This window comes from Monodon monoceros, unplaced genomic scaffold, assembly GCF_005190385.1.
Source record: "Monodon monoceros isolate NGI ecotype Baffin Bay Population unplaced genomic scaffold, NGI_Narwhal_1 Super_Scaffold_1, whole genome shotgun sequence".
NCBI classification, from domain to species: domain Eukaryota; kingdom Metazoa; phylum Chordata; class Mammalia; order Artiodactyla; family Monodontidae; genus Monodon; species Monodon monoceros.
Window position 1 is genome coordinate 55,095,719 of NW_021703765.1, and position 23,295 is coordinate 55,119,013.

At 41.9% G+C, this 23,295-nt stretch overlaps 1 protein-coding gene across 6 annotated transcripts in view; it reads right to left on the minus strand.

Moving 5' to 3' along the window:
• L3MBTL4 (L3MBTL histone methyl-lysine binding protein 4) overlaps nucleotides 1-23,295 on the minus strand; it is a 352,211-nt gene that overhangs the window by 88,863 nt on the left and 240,053 nt on the right. For all 6 annotated transcript variants that reach the window (XR_003794451.1, XR_003794450.1, XM_029228654.1 and 3 more), the window contains one exon: nucleotides 9,072-9,245. Coding sequence is in view for 4 of the 6 variants with exons in the window: in XM_029228654.1 (XP_029084487.1) it covers nucleotides 9,072-9,245 (174 nt within the window). In the remaining 2 variants the exon portion in view is untranslated. The remainder of the gene's footprint in view (nucleotides 1-9,071; nucleotides 9,246-23,295) is intronic.

A 23,295-nucleotide genomic window follows, 5' to 3' on the forward strand; every position in this document is an offset into this window, starting at 1 on the left:
CTATCTGAGGATACAGGTGTGTCCACCGCCTACCTTCACACAGAGCAGACTGAGAGAAGGGCCACAAGGAAGAGATGAAGAAACCACGATGGAGTCACAAAGAGGGGGTTTTCTGCTTTAAAGGTCCGGGAGGTTAGAGAACACCTTCAGGAGGACATAAGCTTGAACCAGGCCTCGAAGCAAGTTTTACTGAGTGAAGTGCAGAGAGGGACCCTGCAAAGGCACAGACACGTGGAGGGTGGGAGTGAGAAGAATCAGTGGTGGGGCTGGAGGGTGATGAGCTGGGGTGCAGGCTGCGGGCAGGTTACGAGTACCGCACACGCTTCCTATGTGCATCCACACCTATGTGCTCTCGTGTGTAAGGACGCGGGTAAATGTGAACTTATTTACAGTAAAGCAAATGGATCGAGGACCTGCAAGACTCCACCAACAGAAAGAAGAATTCATACGATATGTTTAGTTTGTCAATAAAAGGTAATTAAACTTTAAAGAATACTGCAGTACAAAGCATCAATAAACGATAAGCATACTTGTGAAAATGTTTACCGCAGCATTATTTATAAAAGGAAAAATACTGGAAACAACCTAAATACTTGTCAATAGGGGAATGAGGTGAATAAGTTCGTCCACACTACGGAATATGATACAGTTATTAAAAACAGTGCATTGAATCCACCTGTGTCGATATGGCAAATTATTCATGACAGGTTGTCAAATAAATAAGACATATTTTTAAGCTAATATCTTTTATCGTCAGACTTTCTTTGAGCCAACAATTAATGTTTTCAAATGGCTTTCCATAAGGAAGAAGGCAAATTTGTTTTTTCTTTGTGGGTAGACTTAGTTGCTTAGGTCTTTATAACTTTTCCATATAAAAATAAAAGTCCAAGACCAGAGTATTTTTCTTCTGGTCATAAATGCTGACTTATTTACAGGTGCCTTGTTCAGAACTCCACTGTGAACTTGGGATAAAATATGTGTGTATGTTATTAAAGCCTCAGCGTTGAATGTCTGGGTGCTTTAAAGGTTTGCTCCCGTGTTAAACTTTCAGGAACACAGCATCCTTCCTCCGTGTTCAACAGGGTTATATTATAAGCTGTCCAGAGTGATACAAGCTAACCTTCAAAGAAACATTAACAAAAAAATGAATGTAATTAAAAAAAAAAAGAGTGACAGCCATAAAAAGAAACGAAATTGAGTTATTTGTAGTGAGGTGGATGGACCTAGAATCTGTCATACAGGGTAAAGTAAGCCAGAAAGAGAAAAACAAATACCGTATGCTAACACATATATATGGAATCTAAAAAAAAAATGTCTCTGAAGAACCTAGGGTCAGGACAGGAATAAAGACGCAGACGTAGAGAATGGACTTGAGGACACGGGGAGGGGGAAGGGTAAGCTGGGATGAAATAAGAGAGTGGCATGGACATATATACACTACCAAATGTAAAACAGATAGCTAGTGGGAAGCAGCTGCATAGCACAGGGAGATCAGCTCCGTGCTTTGTGACCACCTAGAGGGGTGGGATTGGGAGGGTGGGAGGGGGACACAAGAGGGAAGGGATATGGGGATATATGTATGCAAACAGCTGATTCACTTTGTTATACAGCAGAAACTAACACAACATTGTACGGCAATTATACTCCAATAAAGATGTTAAAAAAAAAAGAGTGAATGTGTATCTGCATATCTGTATGTATACGTAAACAGAAAAAGAGTAGAAAAGAACATGAAAATCTATTCACACAAGTAACCTTGGGATGCAGCATTAGAGTTAAGGAGTGGAGAGTGAGAAATTATTATTCTTAAAAACTTCTATATTACCTGAATTATTGCAGTGGGAATTTTATCATATTTTTATAAGACTATAAGTTATGCTGTTTGATAGGAAAACACCTGAGTATTAATAATGTTTTCAACTTTTATTTTTTCTTACTAGTCTATATTTTCTAATTTTCCTATAACACACAAGCATTGCTTTAGTTATAAGAAAAAACTGACATTAAACATCACAACTTTGCTATTTACAATAAATAGAAAATAATTACTTTAAAGCCAGGTGAAGTACGTGGATGAGAAAAAATGCCCGCTGTTGCTTAGGCAACAAAGTTTTGTTTTTCTGGGGACTGGGAACACCAATATTTCCTTGACGGAAGAAACCACGGACACTTTAGCACATACTGTTCTCAGCATTTAATTACTAAGGGCCTGAGCCAAGGCAGGATTCCAGAAATCCAGAGATCCACAATAAATCATAAAATGCCTCATGAAAATCAGCATAGAAGGACATTTTTAAAGATCTTTCTAAGGCATACATTGGTTATTTTATCACATTTTAGCAAGACTATAAATTTGTTTAGAAACGCAAGACTACAATGAAGGTGCCAGAGGCACAGAGGCAAGTGGAATCCAGGAGGCCAGGTCCTTTCATCGCATCACAGCTTCCGTCTACACCCCTGAGCTGATCTTGACAGGCTGGTTTTGGTTTCAATTTGCAAAACAGTCAACAGAACCTTTTAACTTGTCTTAATGGCCTGGATCTGCCTAGGGTCTCCAAGAATTTAAGGTGCGTAACTGCTGAGACCAAGGTCCCCTTTCACTCCTTGTCAGTTACCACAGTCTGTGAGTCTCTCTTCCATTTGGTTTATCTTTGTTTTCCCTCCTCCGTCTCCTCTCCCTGAAAATACGCTCCCCGCGGGGACGGGACCCCTGGGCCACAGCAGACGCTCCGCACGTACCCGCTGGATGAAGAAACATCAGTGCCATGAGTGAACTAGCTCAGTGCCTGGGCTGCGGGGACAAGCCGTCCTGCCTGAGTTCGGATCCTCATCCCACCACTTACCAGCGTGGGTTTTTGTACCACTAAGTGAAAGCTTAATAAGAACAAGGATTTTGGGGCTTCCCTGGTGGCGCAGTGGTTGAGAGTCCGCCTGCCGGTGCAGGGGACGCGGGTTCGTGCCCCGGTCCAGGAAGATCCCACGTGCCGTGCAGCGGCTGGGCCTGTGAGCCGTGGCCGCTGAGCCTGCGCATCCGGAGCCTGTGCTCTGCAAAGGGAGAGGCCGCGGCAGTGAGAGGCCCGCGTGCCGCAAAAAAAAAAGAAAAGAACAAGGATTTTAGTCTGTTTTCTTAACTGCTGTCTTACTGGAGTTTGGAACAGTGCCTTTCTAAGGGTTTGTTCAATGGATAAATGATGAATAGATGAATGGCTATGGTCCGGATCCTGAATTCAGGGAGGTACATGCTGTTCAGGTATTTATAACGCCATAAACCGGCTCTGTTCTGACCTCACTCTGGGGGAGGAGGAGGGATGGGATGGTGAGCAGAGCAATGACCCGGGGTCAGAGGGCTCGGGGCTGCCACTAATGACAGTGTCAATAAAGGACTAAATGCTTGACTTTAACAGCCTTATTTCTCTGTTGTAGAAGTTGGATGAGATAACCTTCTGAGTCCTTTTCCAACTGTAAAGCTCCAGGGTCATCACACTTGGCTGGAGGTCCCTCAGAGTCCAGCTGGAAGTATGGAGTGGGAGGGGGCTGTCCGGACAGCCGGGGGCTTCCTGTCCAACCACAGTCCTCCACAGACCCTGAGGACCCTGGGTGTCCGGTGTTTTGATCACTGCTCACTTGATTAAGGAGTTTACTTTAGTTCCGAGTAAATAAACAAAGGGCTAAATTTCTATGTTTGGTGCAAAGATGTGTGCTACAGACACAGCTAGAACCAGTCCAACTGCAAGACTTTAAGATCAACAAGTTTTATAAAAATGGAAGAAAGATATGGAATTATTATTTCAATAGTTTCTACTATGTTCCAGGCCCAGTCATACATCTCTATCTATCTGCATCTATACACCTCTGTTCAAAAACCTAAGCCTCGGATATTGTATTCATTTTACAGGTAAAGACATTGAGACTGTTATGGGAAAACAAATGTACGTATGTACCTGAATCAGTCAACTACGATTCACTAAGAACTATAATGCGAACAGTGGTGAAGGAAAAATGCAAGCATAATAAAAACTGCTTCTCGCTCCTTAGCAGCCTCCAATCTTTTTGAGAAAATAAGGCACATGTGCAAAACAAGTATCAAAAAGGCTCAAGGAGACACAAAGCGTGGAGCAGACCCAAAGCACAAGGAAGGGGCCTCGCTCTCATCCGATCCACACTCCAGGGCCCAGCAGAGTCCTGGCACCGCACGGGTGCTCAACATCTATTTGATTTGTCAAGTACCGGCTAAGCGTCAGGCATTGAACTAGGCGTGAAAAATACACAGATGTGTAAAACACCATCTCTAAGGTCAAGAAGCTCACACGGGCTGAACTGCTGTGGAAAGTTTCAAGACAGAGATGAGCCTTGGAGAAGAGAACACGCAGCAGGAGTAGAGGAGGCAGGAAGAATGGGAACAAAGGCACCCGCGCAGGAGGAAGAACACGACTGCGGATGGTGACAGGGTGTGAGCGGGAGCCCAGAGGCTTGGCCTCCGAAAGCAGAGAATTTACATGGGAAGGAGCAAGATCAAAGGCTGACGGACTCAAGGAAACCTCTTTAAGGACTTGGAAGGTTCATACACGAAACAACCAGCTAACACTGGTTAAATTCTGAGAACGGACCTCATAGAAGGTAATCTGAGTCGTGCAAACAAGCTAGTTGGCTCATAGCTGAGCAGTTTATTACGAGGATCATTAAGGAACTACTCCACTGCCTGCCATTCTCTGCGATTACCATAATCTTTCCCAGCCATTTTTATTGTCAATATAGGCCTTTGCGAAGTACGTAAAATTTATAATATGGCAGGCATTAGGAAAAACAAAGTGAGCTATATTAGGCATTTTCTTAGGTTTTCTTAATAGCCGTGATTGAATATGACAGCTCCTTTAACTAATGGTCCTGCCGACTGTGTAAATCAGAGGCAGAAGTTGTTATTAAAGAATACCCAGGTGGATGGGGAAGGGGACTGGAAAAAATGTCCTACACAAGCCCGGGGAAGCCAGCTAACATAATATAGGGCGTGGGGGGGGCAGCTGCATTTCCAGTAATTTTCTTATGATGAAACTGTCTAATGAGTATAATTTTATTCCCCCGTTGCAGATCGAAGCCTTTAGAACCTATTACAAAGAAACGTGTTCAGGTGGAAGTCTTGCAGTATATAGTATACATAAGAATAAATAGTTTGGGGCACACATGGTTGAGATTCTTCCCCTTCAGTAGTTCTGTGTTCACAAAATAAGAAATAAATGCCTCACAAGATGACCCTGAGAATCCTGAAGAGCAGTAGAAAGTCTAAACATAAACCCAGCCAGGCATTTTCAGAGCCTCCAACTGCCATCCTTTTGCCAGCCTGATGCCATTGAAAACAGGTATAGGATTTAGGGTCAGGTAGCTCTGGACTCAGACCCCACCTCTTCTACTAATTATCTGTGTGGTCCTGCACACTTTGCCTAACCTCTCTGAACCTTCGGGTGCCTACATTATAAAACCAGAGTCAGGATACTTTCCACGCACAGAGTTGTTGTGAGGATGAGATAAAATTCACAAGACCGTGTATGTGAATTGTTCAGCACAACGCTTTGTAGCACAAGCTAATAAGCGTATGACATCAGTATCAGTATTACTGCTGATAAATCTCTCGTTGCCATTGTCAGTTTACTGAACTAAGAATATGCTGGATTTAACCAGAAGACCTGTGTCCTGGATTAGCTACTAGTAAGAACCTCTACTTCTTCATCAATAAGTGACAATACTATATACACAACATATATATAGTTGTATATATGTATATACAACATATACAATATAATGACAATAACGTCTGTTTTGCCTAAATCACAAGATTACGGGAAACTTTAAAGGTAATGTATCTGAAAACTATAAACTGTCAAACAAATTAAGGTATCCACCCTAGAGTATGTTCCCAGATGAAAGATGCTCAAGTGTTAAGGTCATTTGCGTCCGTTTAATGCACCATGAATATAGTACTGATCACTCTACTAGCACCAAAAGAGGGAATATATTTACAGCATAACAGTTTTTTGTTTGTTTGTTTTGCGGTATGCGGGCCTCCTGACTGTTGTGGTCCCTCTCGTTGCGGAGCAGAGGCTCCAGACGCGCAGGCTCAGCGGCCATGGCTCATGGGCCCAGCCGCTCCGCGGCACGTGGGATCTCCCCGGACTGGGGCACGAACCCGCCGTGTGCCCTGAATCGGCAGGCGGACTCTCAACCACTGCGCCACCAGGGAAGCCCACAGCATAACAGTTTTTCAGTAATGGCGACCTAATGTGAATCTGACTCTTTAAACTTATATTAACATGCAATCGTACTACCATGAAGATGAATCCTATAAACATTTAGTAGTATATAATGCACTCGAATTCATAACTTGACCCTCTACTAAGAAAATGTGAACATAAATAGACTATTTCCACTACTAAATCACGGAGACTTAAAATTTACTAATAATAACTCCCTCTCCAAAGACTAACATGAGAACAAACATGCTTTTTAAAACTAAACACAAAACTGGGATGCAGTTAAGGAAAATACAAAATTCCCTGAACTTTTGGGCAGCACCTAATTGATTTTGTAAGAAGGTCAAGAGATAATTTTATATTTTGCACTGGAATTGCAAGAAGCCTGGAGATGCTAAGGTGACAGTGTTGCTTGTATAAGAAGTTAGAGCAGGCCTGTCCAGGGCTCGGTGACCATGGATGCACTGGACGCCAGAGGAAATTAAAACCCTGATTTTCACTAATTTCACCCCCTTGTCTATCCTTGGACACGTGCCGACCACAAATTATTTTTCCTCAGCATGTAGAAGAGGAGAGATGGGATTTAAACATTCTCCTCCACCTGTACACGGTATCTTGTGATTTTGAGAGCAAAGGTTTGGGTTAGAGGAGAGGCAGCCTCAGGAGATTACCACAAGTAAACTGTGAGAAGAGTTGAAATAAATTTTAGCTGCTCATCATTAGCCTACATATTCTTGTCGATTTCCTTGTTCTCTTTTTTTCCTTGAGCTGGAATTCAGCACGGTGAACAGGGGGTCATGGGGAAGGAAGCAGGTCAAAGTGAGTACTACTGCCAAGACCACTTGACCTGAACATCATTTTGTTGTGACGACTGGTTTAAAAAAAAAGAGGATGGGGATTGGAGTGCAAGAATGGCTTTGGTCTTCGGATGTGAAAGAAAAAGAAGGCTTAACAATTCGAGATGTGGACCTTGAGACTCCCCCTCTTCCGCGCAGCCGCTCACACAGCTCTGTGCATTCATGAAACAGGATCTGACAGAATAGGATCATGTGTAATTGTTTTGCTTGGTTATCAACTAACATTCTCTGCTTTTTCTATCTGTAGTAATTATGCTTATTTGACACATTTCAGTGCAAAAACCCCTCAAAACGGTAAAGCACACAACAATGTATTGAAAGGTGAGTTAGGGACGGGGGAGCCGTACACCTGTGCTGAAGAGAAAGGCCGGGCTCACCTCCGAGAGAACACGACAGAGTCATCGTTTTTTAAAACAGTTCAAAGAGCTGTTTATTCTCTCTGACTTTTGACATTAAGGATGAATGTCTAAAATGTTTACAAGAGAGGCTGAGTTTTTATTTGGGGGGAAGAAAGATAACAGAACAAAAAGAGTAACAGCAAATGGATGCACTGGTCTCTGGAATAAACAAGTGCTGTTCCCTGGAAAACAGTTTTAAAAAAAAAAAAGAAAAAACTCCCTCAACTAGGAAATGGAAAAGCTGTTCGAGCTCTCAGTCACTTGAAGTTGTAAATGGTGTGGGTGTGAAAAGCAGTAAAGAAAAACTAGACCCCGTACAGTTCCGGCAAGAGGAGTGGCTGTACAGCAAAGGAGAAAACGCAAGATAACATGCGGCAGAGAGGCTGCGCGGTACCCGGAGGAAGAGGATGGGGCGTGCGCTGCGGAGGGTGACGGGCGGCCCCGTGCACAGCGACCACGATCAAAATCAGCTGCTTAACGAAAATGCAACGTTGCCTAGATGCTCTATGAAAAGAACAAAATGCACAGTCCAGGATGTAAGCTCCACGTGAAAAGTGTGTCCTAGGAGCCAAACTCTCCCAGTGAACAGGCCTTGGCAGTAAAGGAGCATCCACGCTGGGACTGAAGGGTGAAAGGGCAGAAAGGGGTTCCTGGAAAGTCTGCCCTCGCATAGAGGCGCGCACATTCCTCTCCCACGTGCTGAACGGGAAGGGCAGGGCTGGGCGAGGGCTGTGGGGGGCCAGGGGTGGGTGATGGTGGTCCGGAGAACCAGCAGCCCCTCCCATAGCAGCTCCTCGAAAGCTCAACCTTGAATGCCAGCGCCTTCTGCCTGCAGCGGGGCCTGAAAAACACCCACTTCTCACCTCTGCCGAGCCTTTCATGGCTCCGTCTCTGTCTGGTCTCCAGTTGTTTACTTGTAATTAGATTCTTCTGTGTTTATAATTCCCAGCATGGAGAATGAAACTTTTATCTTAAAATGTTATTTATTTACTCATTTAGGTTAAAAAAGAGCAAATAAGGTTGCATCTGTAGCTTCTAAGAAAATGATTATAAGTAAATAAAAATTGAGAACTGATCCTTAAAGTCGTAAGTTTACATTTAGGAACAAAAGGATGATGTGCCATCGATAAATCAAAACAGGAACTATTCAGAGTAAGGAAATCATATCTGAGGGACTTTTGGATTAAAGATGACAAGTACCAGGTGAGCGAGGGGATCCTGATGGGACCAAGAGGATGTGAACACTGGGCCACGTGCCCAGAGAGATGCCACCTGTGAGATGACTCCAGAGATACAGGGAGTCTTACAGAATTTACACGTGAGATTTGCTTTCTGTTGCCTACATATAATATCTACACTTAGAGGTAAATTCAAATTTTTGAGGATGAAGTAAGAAAAAATATTTTTAAAATAAATGTCAAGGCTTAGATGAATTCTATGAGCCAGTGAACACAATAATATACAGAATAAAGAAAGATTTTGAAGAAACACAAGAAACTATTATTACCCACAAGTTTGTTCTTTTCTGTTCTACATGCTTTGCTCTCTGGTTCACATTTTCAGAAGTTCCTTACCTGGACTGGCTCTTCACCTTTTCATGTTTTCCATTGAAGTTCAAACTACAGAGGTTTTTCGATTTTGAATGTGCAGAGTCTGAGTCCACATTTGCCTGTGTTTGTTCTCGCAGACGATCGTGAAGCGTTGCCTCCTTTTTCAAGTTCATGTCCGAATACGGGCAGCCAAAGGCACTGGTTTGTATAAAAATGAGAGCACAGGCGTCAGTTTAGGGTGATACATCAGGGCCGTACTGTCATTGGAACAGACGTACATCCACTATTGAAAAGCTGAATAGAGACATTCTCCTTTCACTGAACACACTCAGGTTAAGTTTCTTTTCATGTTGTCCTTTGCGAAGATCTCAGGTGCCAGACCATAGACACCGGTCAGCAGACATTACAGGTACAGTCATCAGCAATACGGTTTTCACAGTCTAAAAAACTTAAAAATCTAAGGGACTTCCCTGGTAGTCCAGTGGTTAAGACTCTGCGCTTCCAACGCAGAGGGCTTGGGTTCCCTGGTCGGGGAACTAAGATCCCATATGCCATGAGGCCAAAAAAAAAAAACTTAAAAATCTAAGAATAATCTAAAGGTGTACATCCAATGGAGCAGCGAAAATGTCATGTAAACACCTAACTCAGTTTGTATCCTCCAATATTCAAGCCCTAATTTGACTACCTGTATCACAAAATACTATGGGGTAACTAAACATCTTTACCAGTAATCAGAGAATATCATGCTTTTACTTCTTATCATTCATGTACCCAGAAATACTGTATCTGGATGACTGCTTCATCCTCCTGAAACCAGCTAGGAAGTTTTGTGTTTGAACGTGAAGGGCCAGTTGTGGGTGAAAGAGGAGAGCCACAGTCAAGGCTGAATCCTGACTCCAGGATGTGTTAGGAGGCTGACAGCAGGCTCAGGGCAGAGGCTCTGGCCCCTGCCACAGGTGATCGGTTGTCTCTGTGCCCACGTTCCTGTCCCCAGAGGCCCCCAATCTCTGTGCTGCCGGGAACGAGGCAGATGCTGTCAGGGGCCAACCAGGCAAGACGGTTCCCCGCCCACAACCGAGGGAGCTGGTCCACCGAGCTCCAGTTCCCCTCCAGTGAAATGGGAAAATCAGATCCAGCTCCTACGGGCTGTTGTGACCACGAGGAATCACACGCGCGTGCACACACACACACACACACACACACACACTCTACTGGTAGCTGCTCTCATTATGACAGTGCTGCCATCCTTTACATTTGGGGAGCACAGACTCAGATGCATCAGTATCTTGGCAGTTGGCTCTTTTTTTAGGAACTCACTTGCTGCTTACTATAAATTTGCTGGTATACGGTGCATAATAAATCCTTTCTGATATGTGAAAGTTTGCTTTTGCTATTTTAAAGTCATGATAAAATCAGGGAGCAATGCAGTTTTCCTCTGTTTTACAGCAGATTTGAGTTTTCCAGGGAGCACTTATACACAGTCTAACCTCAGAGGACTTTAGTACCAACCTGTATCTAGAACGGGCCTTCTGGACTTTGGGATGGGGTGGTTCTGATAACACCAGCCTTGCCCAATATGCCAGGGTGGACCTGTACTTTGCCAGACAGGGGCGCCCCTGTGAATGCATGTTCTGTAGTTAATATTAATTGGCACTACTTCTTAGTTTATTCCGTTATTGATTCAACAACCCACTAACTGAGCATGTGCTACATGCTAAGCACTTTGGAGAATATAAATAAAATATAAGAATATACAATTTATAATAAGAACAAAAGCTACCCCTATTGAGTGTTTACATGGACCCATTGCAATACAAGGTGTTTTACGTATATTATCTCTAATATTTAGTACTAAATACCCAAAGATGGTATTGATATATTTTTTTCTAGGTTAGAAAACAGGCTCACACAGGATAAGCAATTTCCCAAAGTTACCTGGCACCTTCTTGGGAAACCCCAAAATAAATCACTTAATTATTAGCATCAATCACGTGGGCAGAGGTGGGAAAACATTTTTAGCACCATCAAAGAAAAGGAATGTAATTTTTGTGCAAAGTGTAGCCAAGGCAAGCATTCACAGGGAAAGCAGTACAGGGTTTGCCACGGTTAATGTCCAGGGGAAGATAAGTCAGCCCATGCTGGGTCCTGGGTGAGAAATGCAGAGGTGATAAAGCAGTTTCCAGCAGGACCAATTGGTTTAGGCTGCAGCATATGAGATTTAAGGGAGATTTTTAGAAAGAACTTTCCGCAGATGAAAATTGAAAGGCATGAGGCTAACCTAAGGGAGATGGGGAAATGTTTATTTTAAGCACAGCTGAGTTTTCATGAAGACACCATTACTCAGAAGCTTTGCTATCCATCTAGTACATACTCCCAATTTGAGATTTTTTAATGATCATTACGGTCATGAATTTTCTAAATTGCATGTAATTACCCCACATGACTAGTACCGCATGACACTCATGCTGTCTCTTCCTCAGGCTTATCTATCCAGGATTGTAGAAGCTACCATTCATCCTCTTGTTCAGTACTTGCTTACGTTGAGAGAAATTTTGTTTCCCTTAATCTTCATTCATTAATCAATCTTTTTACTCATTTAAACATTCATTTATTTCCTAATCCCATTCTAGCTCTTCTTTGTCTCTCAGGTACTCAGGCATGCAAAACTAAATGCAATGCCTCGGAGCATCAGTAGAATGGAATATTTCTCGATTGTGGGAGGTGACGCATATGAGAAAGTATCTCAGGATTATACAGATCAGAAAAAAAGCATGAAGTTCAAAAGAATATACTGGGTTGGCTAAAAAGTTCGTTTCAGTTTTTCCGTAACATCCAAAACGAACTTTTTGGCCCACCCCATATTAAATGACAAAAGAATACTTTGCAGAAGATGCTGGTGGAGAACCTGAAAGAAGATAATGATGGGAGACAAAGGGAAGGTACGAAAGGAACAGGATGAGGGGGCTTTTGGTTGCATTGTCTGCACCATTTTCAACCTGGGCTCTGCTGTGAACAAGCTTCTGGATTGCAACACTGTGCTTACTTGTGTTCAATGCTATTTATGTTAAAGAGATGACATCCCAAATGTCAGCCTGCCCTCCTGCACATGTAGACCCTCACTCATGCGCGCGCGCGCGTGCGCGTGTGTGTGTACGTGCGTGTTTGGAAGAACATACATGACTGCATAAATCTGTACACATAGGAAAAATCTGATTGAAGTGGTTGTCCTAGGTGTGATACAGCTACTTAACGCTTACTTTTGATTTAGCCAAATACCGGGGAAAAAGGTTCTGAAGACACAGTCTTTTTAGAAAATTGCTGACATAAGCTGAAATTTCTGTGACTTAAGGCTATGTTGGTCAAGGTAAAATGATAGCTTCTGACGGATAGGTAAGTGGCATATTCAAATTTAAGCTCATAACGGACCAAGATAAGGAGGCATGAAAACCCAGGCCAGGAGGGAAGGCCTGAGAGGGCGTCCTGGGGGAGGCGGGGTTCTTCTGATGCAGCAGACCAGCTCCCCATCCCTCCTTAATTCAACATGTGTTTGCTGCCGGCAGGAAAAGAAGGAAGAGAGAGCAGGAACTATATAGTTTTTAAAAGTCAGAGACAGTAGGATATTGGGAATTTTATACAGTTCAACCAAATAATTTATAAAATATGTCAGGCCCAAGTTCATCAGCAAGACAGATGAATAGAGGTTGAATGCTAAATAAGCAAAAAACTGCTAGGCAGCTGCAGACAAACTTTAAGAGAGATTTCTGGAGAGAGCCAAAAACTGAGATCCTAGTAGCCCTCTTGATAAATAGAAGGAAACATAAAAATGGCTGCCATTAAAAATACTAGTTTTGCTTTTCAGAATATTTAAGTAGAATTTTTAACATCTGAGGAGAAAGAGAAAAATAAGGACGCAGCAGCGTCCTTGGGGGCTCCCCTGCTGGTTGTAATGGGGCAGGGGGCGGGGAGGGGGCGCTGGAGTGGCTGGCACTGAATCACGGCAGGTGGTGTCACGCCCGGGAGGGTCCTCAGCCTCTCAATTCTCCTTCCTTCCACAGCAGGGGCACCTGATTCCACAGGTCGGTGCAGTTTCCTCGTATTCTCAGGACCGGTCCTGATCCGAGGGACAGAGGCCCTACGTTCCTACTTGGTACTTGCCAGGCCATCTCCTACTAGGAGGCCCTCTGCCTCCTAATCCCAACCCAGGCAGCCAGGCCCCCGCTTCCCCGATACCAGCTGGCCAGTCGCCTATGTGCTTCTCCCCCTGAATTATTCTCTCCTACTGTGCTTTACCCACTGGCTGGGATCCCACCTTCATTTTGGATTCTTCCCGTGCAGCTCCAATTCCAAGAGTCTAGATAGCACCTGCTGATTTCCAAACCCCTTGGACTCCAGGCTCTGCACATCCAACCATATGATCATCTTGTATCTACAATGTTTTCATCTTCTCATACCCAAGCAGCAAGTGTGGTTCCTGCTTGTCTCTGACTACCTTGTTTTGCTGAAAATAATGGGCCATGATCTGTCAAATCCTGGGAGATGGACAGTCTGGACCATGAGGTTATAACTAAGCTGTCACCACACACCTAATTGGTAGCTTCCCAACCCCTGTGCAGCTACACCCTCAGGGTGGCCAGAGGGGCCTCAGGCACCAGAGTCCTTCCAGCCAGAGCGGCCTCCTCCAGACTCTGAATTCCCAAGTACTGATTAGCATTTTCTCTCTGTGACATGATGTTATAAGGGTAGGGAGGAGTTACAAATTTAAGCAAAATGGCAAAGATGAAAGAGCCCCTTGGGTGCTGTACTTCAAAACATAAATAAAAACACAGAGGTCAGCAATATTTCAGGAAGAGTGTCAGGTCACTGACTACATTTTTCCTGATCCAGAAAAGTGAAGTCATCCCAAAAAGGCAAGTAGCTCCCAGGAGGAGCCCTGATCTAGGAATATGACCTCATGTAGCCCAGGAATTAGGGATGTAGTTAAACTGTAAAGAGTTCTCTAATGCAACTAAGCCACCCCTCCAGGAAGCCCACTGCCTTTTGTATTTTAATCTCAATCATTTTATTATCCAGTTATATTCTTTTCTTTCTAAGACCTAAATAAGACAACATATCTGAGCTGGGAGGTTACATGCTAAAGTCTCTTCGCTTAGGTTCAAAACGTAAGAATTTACTTGTTGGAGTGAGTGGGGGCCTCGTATTGGGAAGCGCTCCCGGAAGAGACTGTCTGAGGGGTTGGCCTCCCACAGCAAAGGCGGCAGGAAAGTCCTGGATGCTGCCCCTGCCAGAGGCTAAGGGGCTGAGACTCTCAGAGAAGGGGGTCAGCCAGGAAACGGGAGGGAGCAAGATAAATGCTGCCTGCCTTGCAGCCTGGCCTTGGGCCCTGATGACACCAAGATCCCCAGCCCGCTGGCAGGTCCTACATCCTACCTGTCGCACTAAAAGCAGCACCCACCTCCCACCCACGATCTTCCCTGGTGAACAGAAGACCATTTGTCCTCACTGCCATTTAACTTTAATATGTGGGTAGCTTAAACTTACATAGTATGTTAAATGAATATCTTTTATTTTTAAGAAAATATTGATTTCTTGGCCAATGGTATTGAAAGGCACGATAAACACTGAAATGCAGGTTACTGGAATTATAGAATATCTGTAATACTTTCTATGGAAACTTTTAAAAGCTAACAAAGGGCTTAAACTGTTACCGATTTTACTTCTATGAGGATTGTGAGCAAGTATAAATGAGATATATATACATACAGAGAGAGAGAGAGAGAGAGAGAGAGAGAGAGAGAGAGAGAGAGAGACCAGGGATATAGACCAGGAAATTTCCAAGAATACGTTATAGTATCTACTGAGGATATAACGCAATTTCTATTACATTGTTCTCAAATACAGAGATGAGCAAAACCCAACTGGTATATGTAAGATTCTAAGGTCTGAGTCAATTCTCTTCAAATTCCTGAGGCTTTAAAATGTGTTTACCTGACCCCCCCCCCCCCCCCCCAAAAAAAGAAAAAAGTGAGTTTACCCAAGATATATTAAAGTGAGTTTGCCCAAGATATATTACAGGTAAACTTTCTAACTTTTGTCCATAAAATAGCTGATATTGTCACTTAATTGTCATTAAAAATACTAGAAAATTTAATGCACACAGTAAGAAAAATGTATGAATATTAAGAAAAGTTTCATAAGTAGAGTTAAAAGAAGTCTACATCTATATAACTCAGACTTCAAAGAGTTGGATGAAACAAATTTGACTCCAAAAATACTTTTCTGATTGACATATACACACTACTATATATAAAATAGGTAACTAATAAGGACCTACTATATAGCACAGGGAACTCTACTCAATACTCTGTAATGACTTATATGGGAAAAGAATCTAAAAAGAGTGGATATATGTATATGTATAACAGATTCACTTTGCTGTACACCCGAAACTAACACAACATTGTAAATCAACTATGCTCCAATAAAAATTTAAAATAAAAAATAAATAAAAATACTTTTCTCTGGGGTTAATTCAGCCTGTAAAATCATCCTACATATTAAAAACTTGCTAACGTGGCCAATTAAGAAGTTAGAAGAGAATTACTACTCAAGTTAAGCACTGAAAAGCACAGATATAAGAACTAGAAAACTGTATTAAAGCTACTAGTACCAGAGGCTTGTTTTTCATTTCCTCATCTATAAAATGGTGACAGTACAGGGATTTTTGTGAAAACTAAATGAGACAATCTAGGCAAGGTCCTTGTATAGTGACTGGCACAAATTAAATGCTCATGAGTTTTTAATTTTAAAAAAGTCATTCTGATACAAAATATAATACTAATGATCCCTTTTATTTGTGGTTATTATATTTTTCATTCTAAAATTTCCACTTATTTCTCGCTCTCCTTCTGTTAATATTTGATTTATAAATTCAGGTTCTCTAATGGTGACTCCATATATATTTACAATTGTTATATCTTCTTGATAAATTGACTTTATCATTACATGATGACCCTTGTCTCTCACAACAGTTTTGGACTGAAAGTCTATTTTATCTGACATAAGTACAACACCTCTGCTCTCTTTTGATAACCATTTTCATGGAATATCTTCTTCCATCCCTCCACTTTCAGCCTATGTGTGTCCTTAAAGCTGAAGTGAGTCTCTTGTAGGCAGCATATATTTGGAACCTGTTTTATTATCTATTCAGTCACTCTGTGTATTTTGATTGGATAATTTAATCCATTTACATTTAAAGTAATTATTGATAGGGAAGGACTTATTAATGCCTTGTTAATTGTTTTCTGAAGGTTTTATATTTTCTTTGCTCCTTTCTTCCTCTCTTGTTGTCTTCCTTTGCAATTTGACGATTTCTTTCTTCCCCCCTGTGGTACGCTTTTTGTATCTACTACAGGTTTTTTCTTTGTGATTACCATGAGGCTTACATAAAATATCTTAAAGTTATAGCAGCCTATTTTAAGCAGATAACAACTTAACTTCCATTGCATATAAAAACTATACTTTTACTTCTCCTCTCACTTTTCATGTTACTGATGTCACAATCTGCATCTTTTTATATCGTGTTTCCATAACAAGTTTCTGTAGCTATATTTATTGTTCACATCAGTGTGAACTGAATAAACCTGGGCTATCTTGGGCCTAAGCAGCACATCAGTTTCTAAAGAAATAAGTCATAAAACTGTTCAAGCATACAACTTAAAAAAAAAAAAGACTGAATATCTCAATCATCACAGGACCTGCTCTCAATTTCTCATCCTCCTACCTTAATCAATGTCCCCCAGGTCAGCCCACGTGGGCTCCTCTCTTTCCCGTCTCCCTATTTAGCTATCCCAGATTGAATCTTTCCTCCTAGGAGCTGCCTCTGTCCTTACAGAAAAAAACACCCGCCCCTTTTTGCTTCCTGGCATCTCTACTCATCATCCAGATGAAACAACAAAGGCCCAACTGCAGAGGTGGAGAACCAGCCCCCTCCTGGAGAGGACTTGGCCCCCATCACAACCTAGCCTACTGGGATCCTGATATGGTATTTGGAATATTCACAGATTTTAAACTGATCAAGACTAGAGTACATCCCAAGGTTATGAACCCTGTTGGTGTATACAGAAATAGATAAAAATTAAATGCAATCTACACTTATTTTTGTTTCATTAGAGATATGAGCTTAGTCATTTCATTAATGTTACTAATACCAAAAAGTCAGACCCAACATATGACATTTACTTGGTATGCATTAGGAGATACCCTTTGATTGTGTGCAAAAATGTCATCTGAACTGTTCTGTTGTAGTTAATATTTTCAGTAAACTACACAGGGAAGGAAAAATGCATCAAGAGTGAATGTTAAAGTGTGTGTGTCTGTTTCTTTCCTCTAAAGTACTTTAGTGTATTGTTACTAGAAACTTCCAAGGTATAAACTATTCTCAAGGAATATGATCGTATACTAAATTGCACACTAATGGCCTTTAAAATTTTATGCTGTAACCAGCTTAATGTACTAAGTAATTTGTATAATCTATACATGGAGAAGATCTGATAGAATCTACAGTTTAAAATTTCTAACAGAATATTATCAACATAGTTAACATTAAGCAGTAAATTAAATAGTAAAGTGATGAATATGCTACATTATTAATCCAATCAAAACAATTTCAAGTGATAAGTGTATGTTTCCATGATTACGATGAGTGTTTCTGTTACTATCAGTTGTTTTTACCCTTTTAATTTTAATATTTTGGTTAAGTGATATGAACATGTCAGTATTATTTTTTTATAGCTTAAACTGTCAAATGCATTTTAAATTGGAATATTCTGGTTTGAAATACATTTAATTTCTGCAAAGGTCTTGAAAGTGTTTTTTCTCTTTTTATAAATACGCATTGTTTTAAAACAAAATTTCTCTTAGAAGTGAAAGTCTTTCTCGGGACAGTTGTCTGAGGAGCACCTGGAGAACAGTTCAACTCAAAAATGCTCCAAGCATAATTTTAAAAAATTATCCATAAGTTAAAGGTATATATTTTGGCTATGGATCATAATGAAATAATCCTATTTTTTGGATGGCTTTAAATTCAATTTAAGTGAAATTGTAAAAGTTATTTGGGTATGCGTGAAGGTATGTTTACATATGTGTATATTTACATATACCCACATGCATCTAACCCTCATGTTAAATGCTAATACTGACTCAGTGTCAACAGGGCATTCACATGTTGTCTTGAGATGTTCTCAAGTCACAACTCCGTCAACTTGACAAACCTATGAGCTAAGTTTACGAGTGTAGTCTGTGTGATGGAAAAGGAAAACCAAAGTAGGCCACATCAGAGAACAAAGCATCCTTCGACCTAAGTCCTCCAAACTCTAACAGATACAAGAGGATTTACCAGAGTCCTGCTGCCCCTCCCTCCCCTGTAAGCGATACATTAAGGAGTCTTTTGGAGAATTACAGAGCATACATTCTGGATCACTATTTTAAGAGGTGACCTTTTATCATTCCACAGTCTGCAAATAAAACCTCTTCTGTAGGTTCAAATACATATAGGCAGGCTCCATATTGAAGATATTGTCAATTCTCTTCCCCCTAAATTACTTAACACACCAAAGGCAAACGTCTACTGTAATTTAATGTGTGTAAAGCAATATCATCCTAATTAGAAATAAGAACAAACATTAGGAATCTCACTAAATCTTGAAGGGAGGTGTTTAAAAACTTGTGTTTTTTTATTTAAATAAACAACACTGAGATATTAAAGACTGGGGGCATCCATGTAACCGTGGATAAAGACGAACACTTATTTCTTTCAAGAAAATATGATTCAATACTACTTTTTCTGCCATAAGCTATTCTGAAATACTGTTTGAGTAATCTGTTTCAACTATTAGTTAGTGAGAATCAGCATGTAGAATATTTTACATAAGATGACCAGACTAATCTAAACTAGATAAATTTTTTATTTCTACTAAATTTAGGCAGTAAAATTATTTAAAAATTTAAAGAGAGAATGCCATCAAAACACAACTTCATTAGTCTAATATTCATTATAATATCTAAAACAGACTATAGTTCTACAGTTTTTACTCTGTGCTATACCCTGATTTAAGCTCTCTTTTATGTTAACTCTTTCAAGTCTCACAATATACCGCAAAATAGGTACTATTATTATCTGCATTTTATAGATGAAGAAACGGAGGCACAGAGAGGTGAAATAAGTCAATGCAAGGCCACAGAGCTAGGAAGTTGTAGAGATGGAGTTGAAACCCAGGCAGCCTCATGCCAGATCTAGGCTTTGAAATACTATGCCAAACCACCTCTGGGATTAGACTTTTCTTTTCTTTCTTTCTTTCTTTAGTGCTGTGTTGGGTCTTTGTTGCTGCACGCAGGCTTTCTCTAGTTGCGGTGAGCAGGGGTTAGTCTTCGTTGAGGTGGGCGGGCTTCTCATTGCAGTGGCTTCTCTTGTTGCGGAGCACGGGCTCTAAGTGTGCTGGCTCAGTAGTTGTGGTGCATGAGCTTAGCTCCTATACGGCATGTGGGATCTTCCTGGACCAGGGCTCGAACCTGTGTCTCCTGCATTGGCAGGTGGATTCTTAACCACTGCGCCACCAGGGAAGTCCCTAGACTTTTCTTTGAATATATTAAACACAAATAAAAATGATGGAATACCTGACATCACCTTGTACATGGTGGGTGCTTTGCCAAATGGATATTGATGATGTTAATAAACTTATATAACATCTTTGGCACTGTTGATTATACAAAAAAAAGAAAGTAGGGAAATTAGAACACTTTGAGAGAATTTATGCTGTTTAGTTTTTTTTTTTTTTCAATTTCATTCCAAAATTTACTGAGTTGCTGCAAGAATAGAACATGTGGTAAGAAAGGAATTCTTTAGAAACAAAGACACGTTCTCTGCATGGAATAAAATGTAACGTGAAGAACTGGCCATCTGGATAATTTTTTAGTGGGACAAGCTGTAATTTATAAAATCATGAGAAAGGAGAAGAAAATAGAGAAGAGACAGGCTTGATTTTCTGCCAGAAAAAGATTTTGAATTCCATCCTAGCATGTTTTTAAATGAGAATTTAAATATTCATACCCACATACACACAAACATTCCATCTACACAGCCAAATAAAACATTCCGCCTAACCCGGCTACACAAGAGTCCAAGCAGCCCCCTGTGTGAGTGGAGGCCGGGAGTATGAGGCAGAGCTGCGGCCGCTTCATTTTATCCATGAACACTGACCGGACGCCACTGTGTGCACAGCTCTGTACTAGCCGTTACGGAACCCAGAGTACTGTAAAGCGCCTACCCCAAGGGACTTTGACCTGAGGGTCAAAAACAAATGAATTAAAAATCTAAAACGCAAAAGCAGTGGATATTATATTGTGGTTTATTGTTATTATGCACAGTACATGTTTAATACTGATATAACCATAACAATAGGAACATATACTTCTTAAACACTTAATATGTATCCAGGCATGATAAGAGCGTATCACGTTATATGCATTATTTCATTAAATAGATAAAATCTGGGGAGGGAACGTTTTCATAAAATTGTTTTTGCTCTTGCTGCTGTTGTTTATTAATTTAGGACCGAGGAGGGCACAGGGGCAGGTTCTTGAAATAGGACTGGCCTCCATCAGTCCCAAGCGTAGAGACAGAGATGCATGATCCCGGGAGGAGACCAACTGGGCTGGGAAGCAGAGCTGTGGAGACACTTCCTCACCATATGGGGGCCCCAAGAGTTTCAACTGCCTGGAGATTCGGGGGGTTCTTGAACTGGGAAAGAAAGGTCAAAGGTCGGGAAGGTTATCCTGGCAGCTCTGGCCAAGAGAGGGCCAGCCTCAGGGATGGGGGGTGAAGCGGACGGGATGTGGACAGCAAGAAGAGCTGGTTCTGACTCATACTGTAGAAAAATAGCCAGTGGGGCTCAGAGACTTATTTAATCTGGGAGTCAAACACTGAAACATAAATGTCTTGAGTGTGATGGTACAGGTGGGGCTAAGATAATGTCCTCTGTTGCTAACATTTTAAACTGCAGGACTGAGGGATCCTTCTGGACTCCTTCTGCAGGTGAGCAGGGACAGACAGCCTCTCAGAGTGAGAGGGCCAACACACACCGGGACTTCGGGGGTCTTCTGCTTTGAGCTGGAGGCCTTGGCCCTCCCGCGTTGTCCCCGCGGAGCCAGGCGCCGCAGGAGCAGTCCAAGTGGTCCGTAGCCTCCAGCTACAGCAGGCTGGGGACAGATTTCCTAACAGCCTTACGGTGGTGTGAGCATGTGTGACTTCCTGCTGAAGAGCACCCTTCACACGAGAGAGACACGGCTGGTGAGGATGGGGTGGGGGGAGGAGGGGAGGGGTCCAGGCAGGAGGTGGGGCTCAGGCGTGGCCCTGAGGGTAGACAGTGTTTGAAAAGGCCCAAAAAATGTGCTATTGTCTTTAATTTTGTTAATTACCATCTTTTAAAAACTTGCTCTACAAACATACATAGTTTCAATAGAAATGTTCCAGTTGTACGTGTCTGTTGGCAAATCTGTCTAGATAAGCTGGCATTTTAAGCTCTATATATGCATTAGTTTTGCAATCTAAGAAAGCTGAAACTAGGTCCAGTTTGCAATAGCATAGATTATTCAGGCCCATAAACTGCTCTCAGTGTGATTCTGTAGAACCGGATCTCAGAGCTAGAGGCACTGACTGGCAGCCCATCCTGAGAACCGAGTGAAGCAGAGTCAGTCTCAGGGCAGGTGGGCTGTTCCCAGACTCGGATGCAGAGCAGGGCTGTGCTGGTCGCTTCCCTTCCCTCCCCGGAGCTTTCTGGGGAGGCACCTCCACTCCTAGCCTCCTCCTGTGCTTGGTTATTGAAGCTTCCAAGGGACTGTGAGTCTGTGCAGATGCATGTTTTTGGGGAGAGCTGAAGGCAGAGATGTTCCGGAGGAAGGAAACTAGTGCAGGTAACTCAGGGTTTCTTTTGAGTCTAAAATATGAACCCTGCTCAGTGGTATCATACATTGGCTTCTCCCTGATAAAGACTCGCTTTCTTTTTCGACCAGTCGTGGGCCACTTTTTAAAGCAGCACTTGAGAGGAAAGATGAAAGGATGAAATTAACCCATGACTTTACCCTGGAGGTGGTTGTTCTTTGGAAGTTTCTTTGAAACTTCAGGTTCTAAATGTTCGCTTTGTTGGATTTTTAAAAATTGTTTAAATCTCTAGACTCATTAAGTTCTACTTTTGACAGTGTGTCAGACTTCAATTTCTACTCCATGCTTTCTATCCACATGCAAAGTTTACTTATCTATTTAGACCATGAAAATTACTAGGAATTCTACTACCTTAGGACCTGAACAAGGTTTGACTTGTCCTTATTTTAGATTGTAAACTATATACTGAAGTTTATGTTCTTAGAAAAATTATTGTATATAATTTACAAATGATAAACTTTCTAGTACAGAATGTTAGTAGATGTTTTCCCATTGCAAACCATCAATAGTTTTCTCTATTTCCTTCTGGTTATATTGTTTATACCATGTCTGTGGGCGTGAATGATGCAAGTGTGTCCATGCACGGTAGAGGGATGCGGTCACTGTCACCAGCACTGTCACGGAGCTCGCATTTCGCTGTCTGGGATGACCCGCCTCCTGCCAGCCTCACTCTCTGAGATGTGCTCTCTCCCCTGCAGGTCCTTTCTGAGGGATTAATAAATAGTATTCCAGAGCCTGTTTGGAGTCGAAATCCTTTTTGAGAATCTGCTGAACATCGTAGATTCCCTAGCTGACAGATGCACATGTGCAGATACAAACAAGTGTGGCCCATACTTTCACTGACTTCACAGCCCCCAGAGGCTGCCGTGCGTCCAGAAAATGCCTGGGCCAGGCCGAGTCTCAACAGAGGGTCGCCAACAGATTCGGTTGTCCTGACCTTCTCATTTTCTTTAGAAATGGCAGAGGTTTTCATTACTTTTTCATACTTTCCTGTGGTCTCTAATATTTTCTTTTTCCACTGAAGCAAAGAGAAGAAAAGTAGAGGGCCACCGTGCCTTCTTGGTATCCCACGGGCGCCACTGCTAACAGAATCTATATCCAGGACCAGTGTGCAAACTCAGTGTGATGGAGGGGCGACCCTCTTAGGCGTTGGGCTGCAGAGCCGAGATGTGTCCTAAGGTGAATTTTTACTTTAAGTGCAAAGAGATGATTTGAAGGTGGTGAAGTATGACAGCTCAGTATTCACTAAGTCCT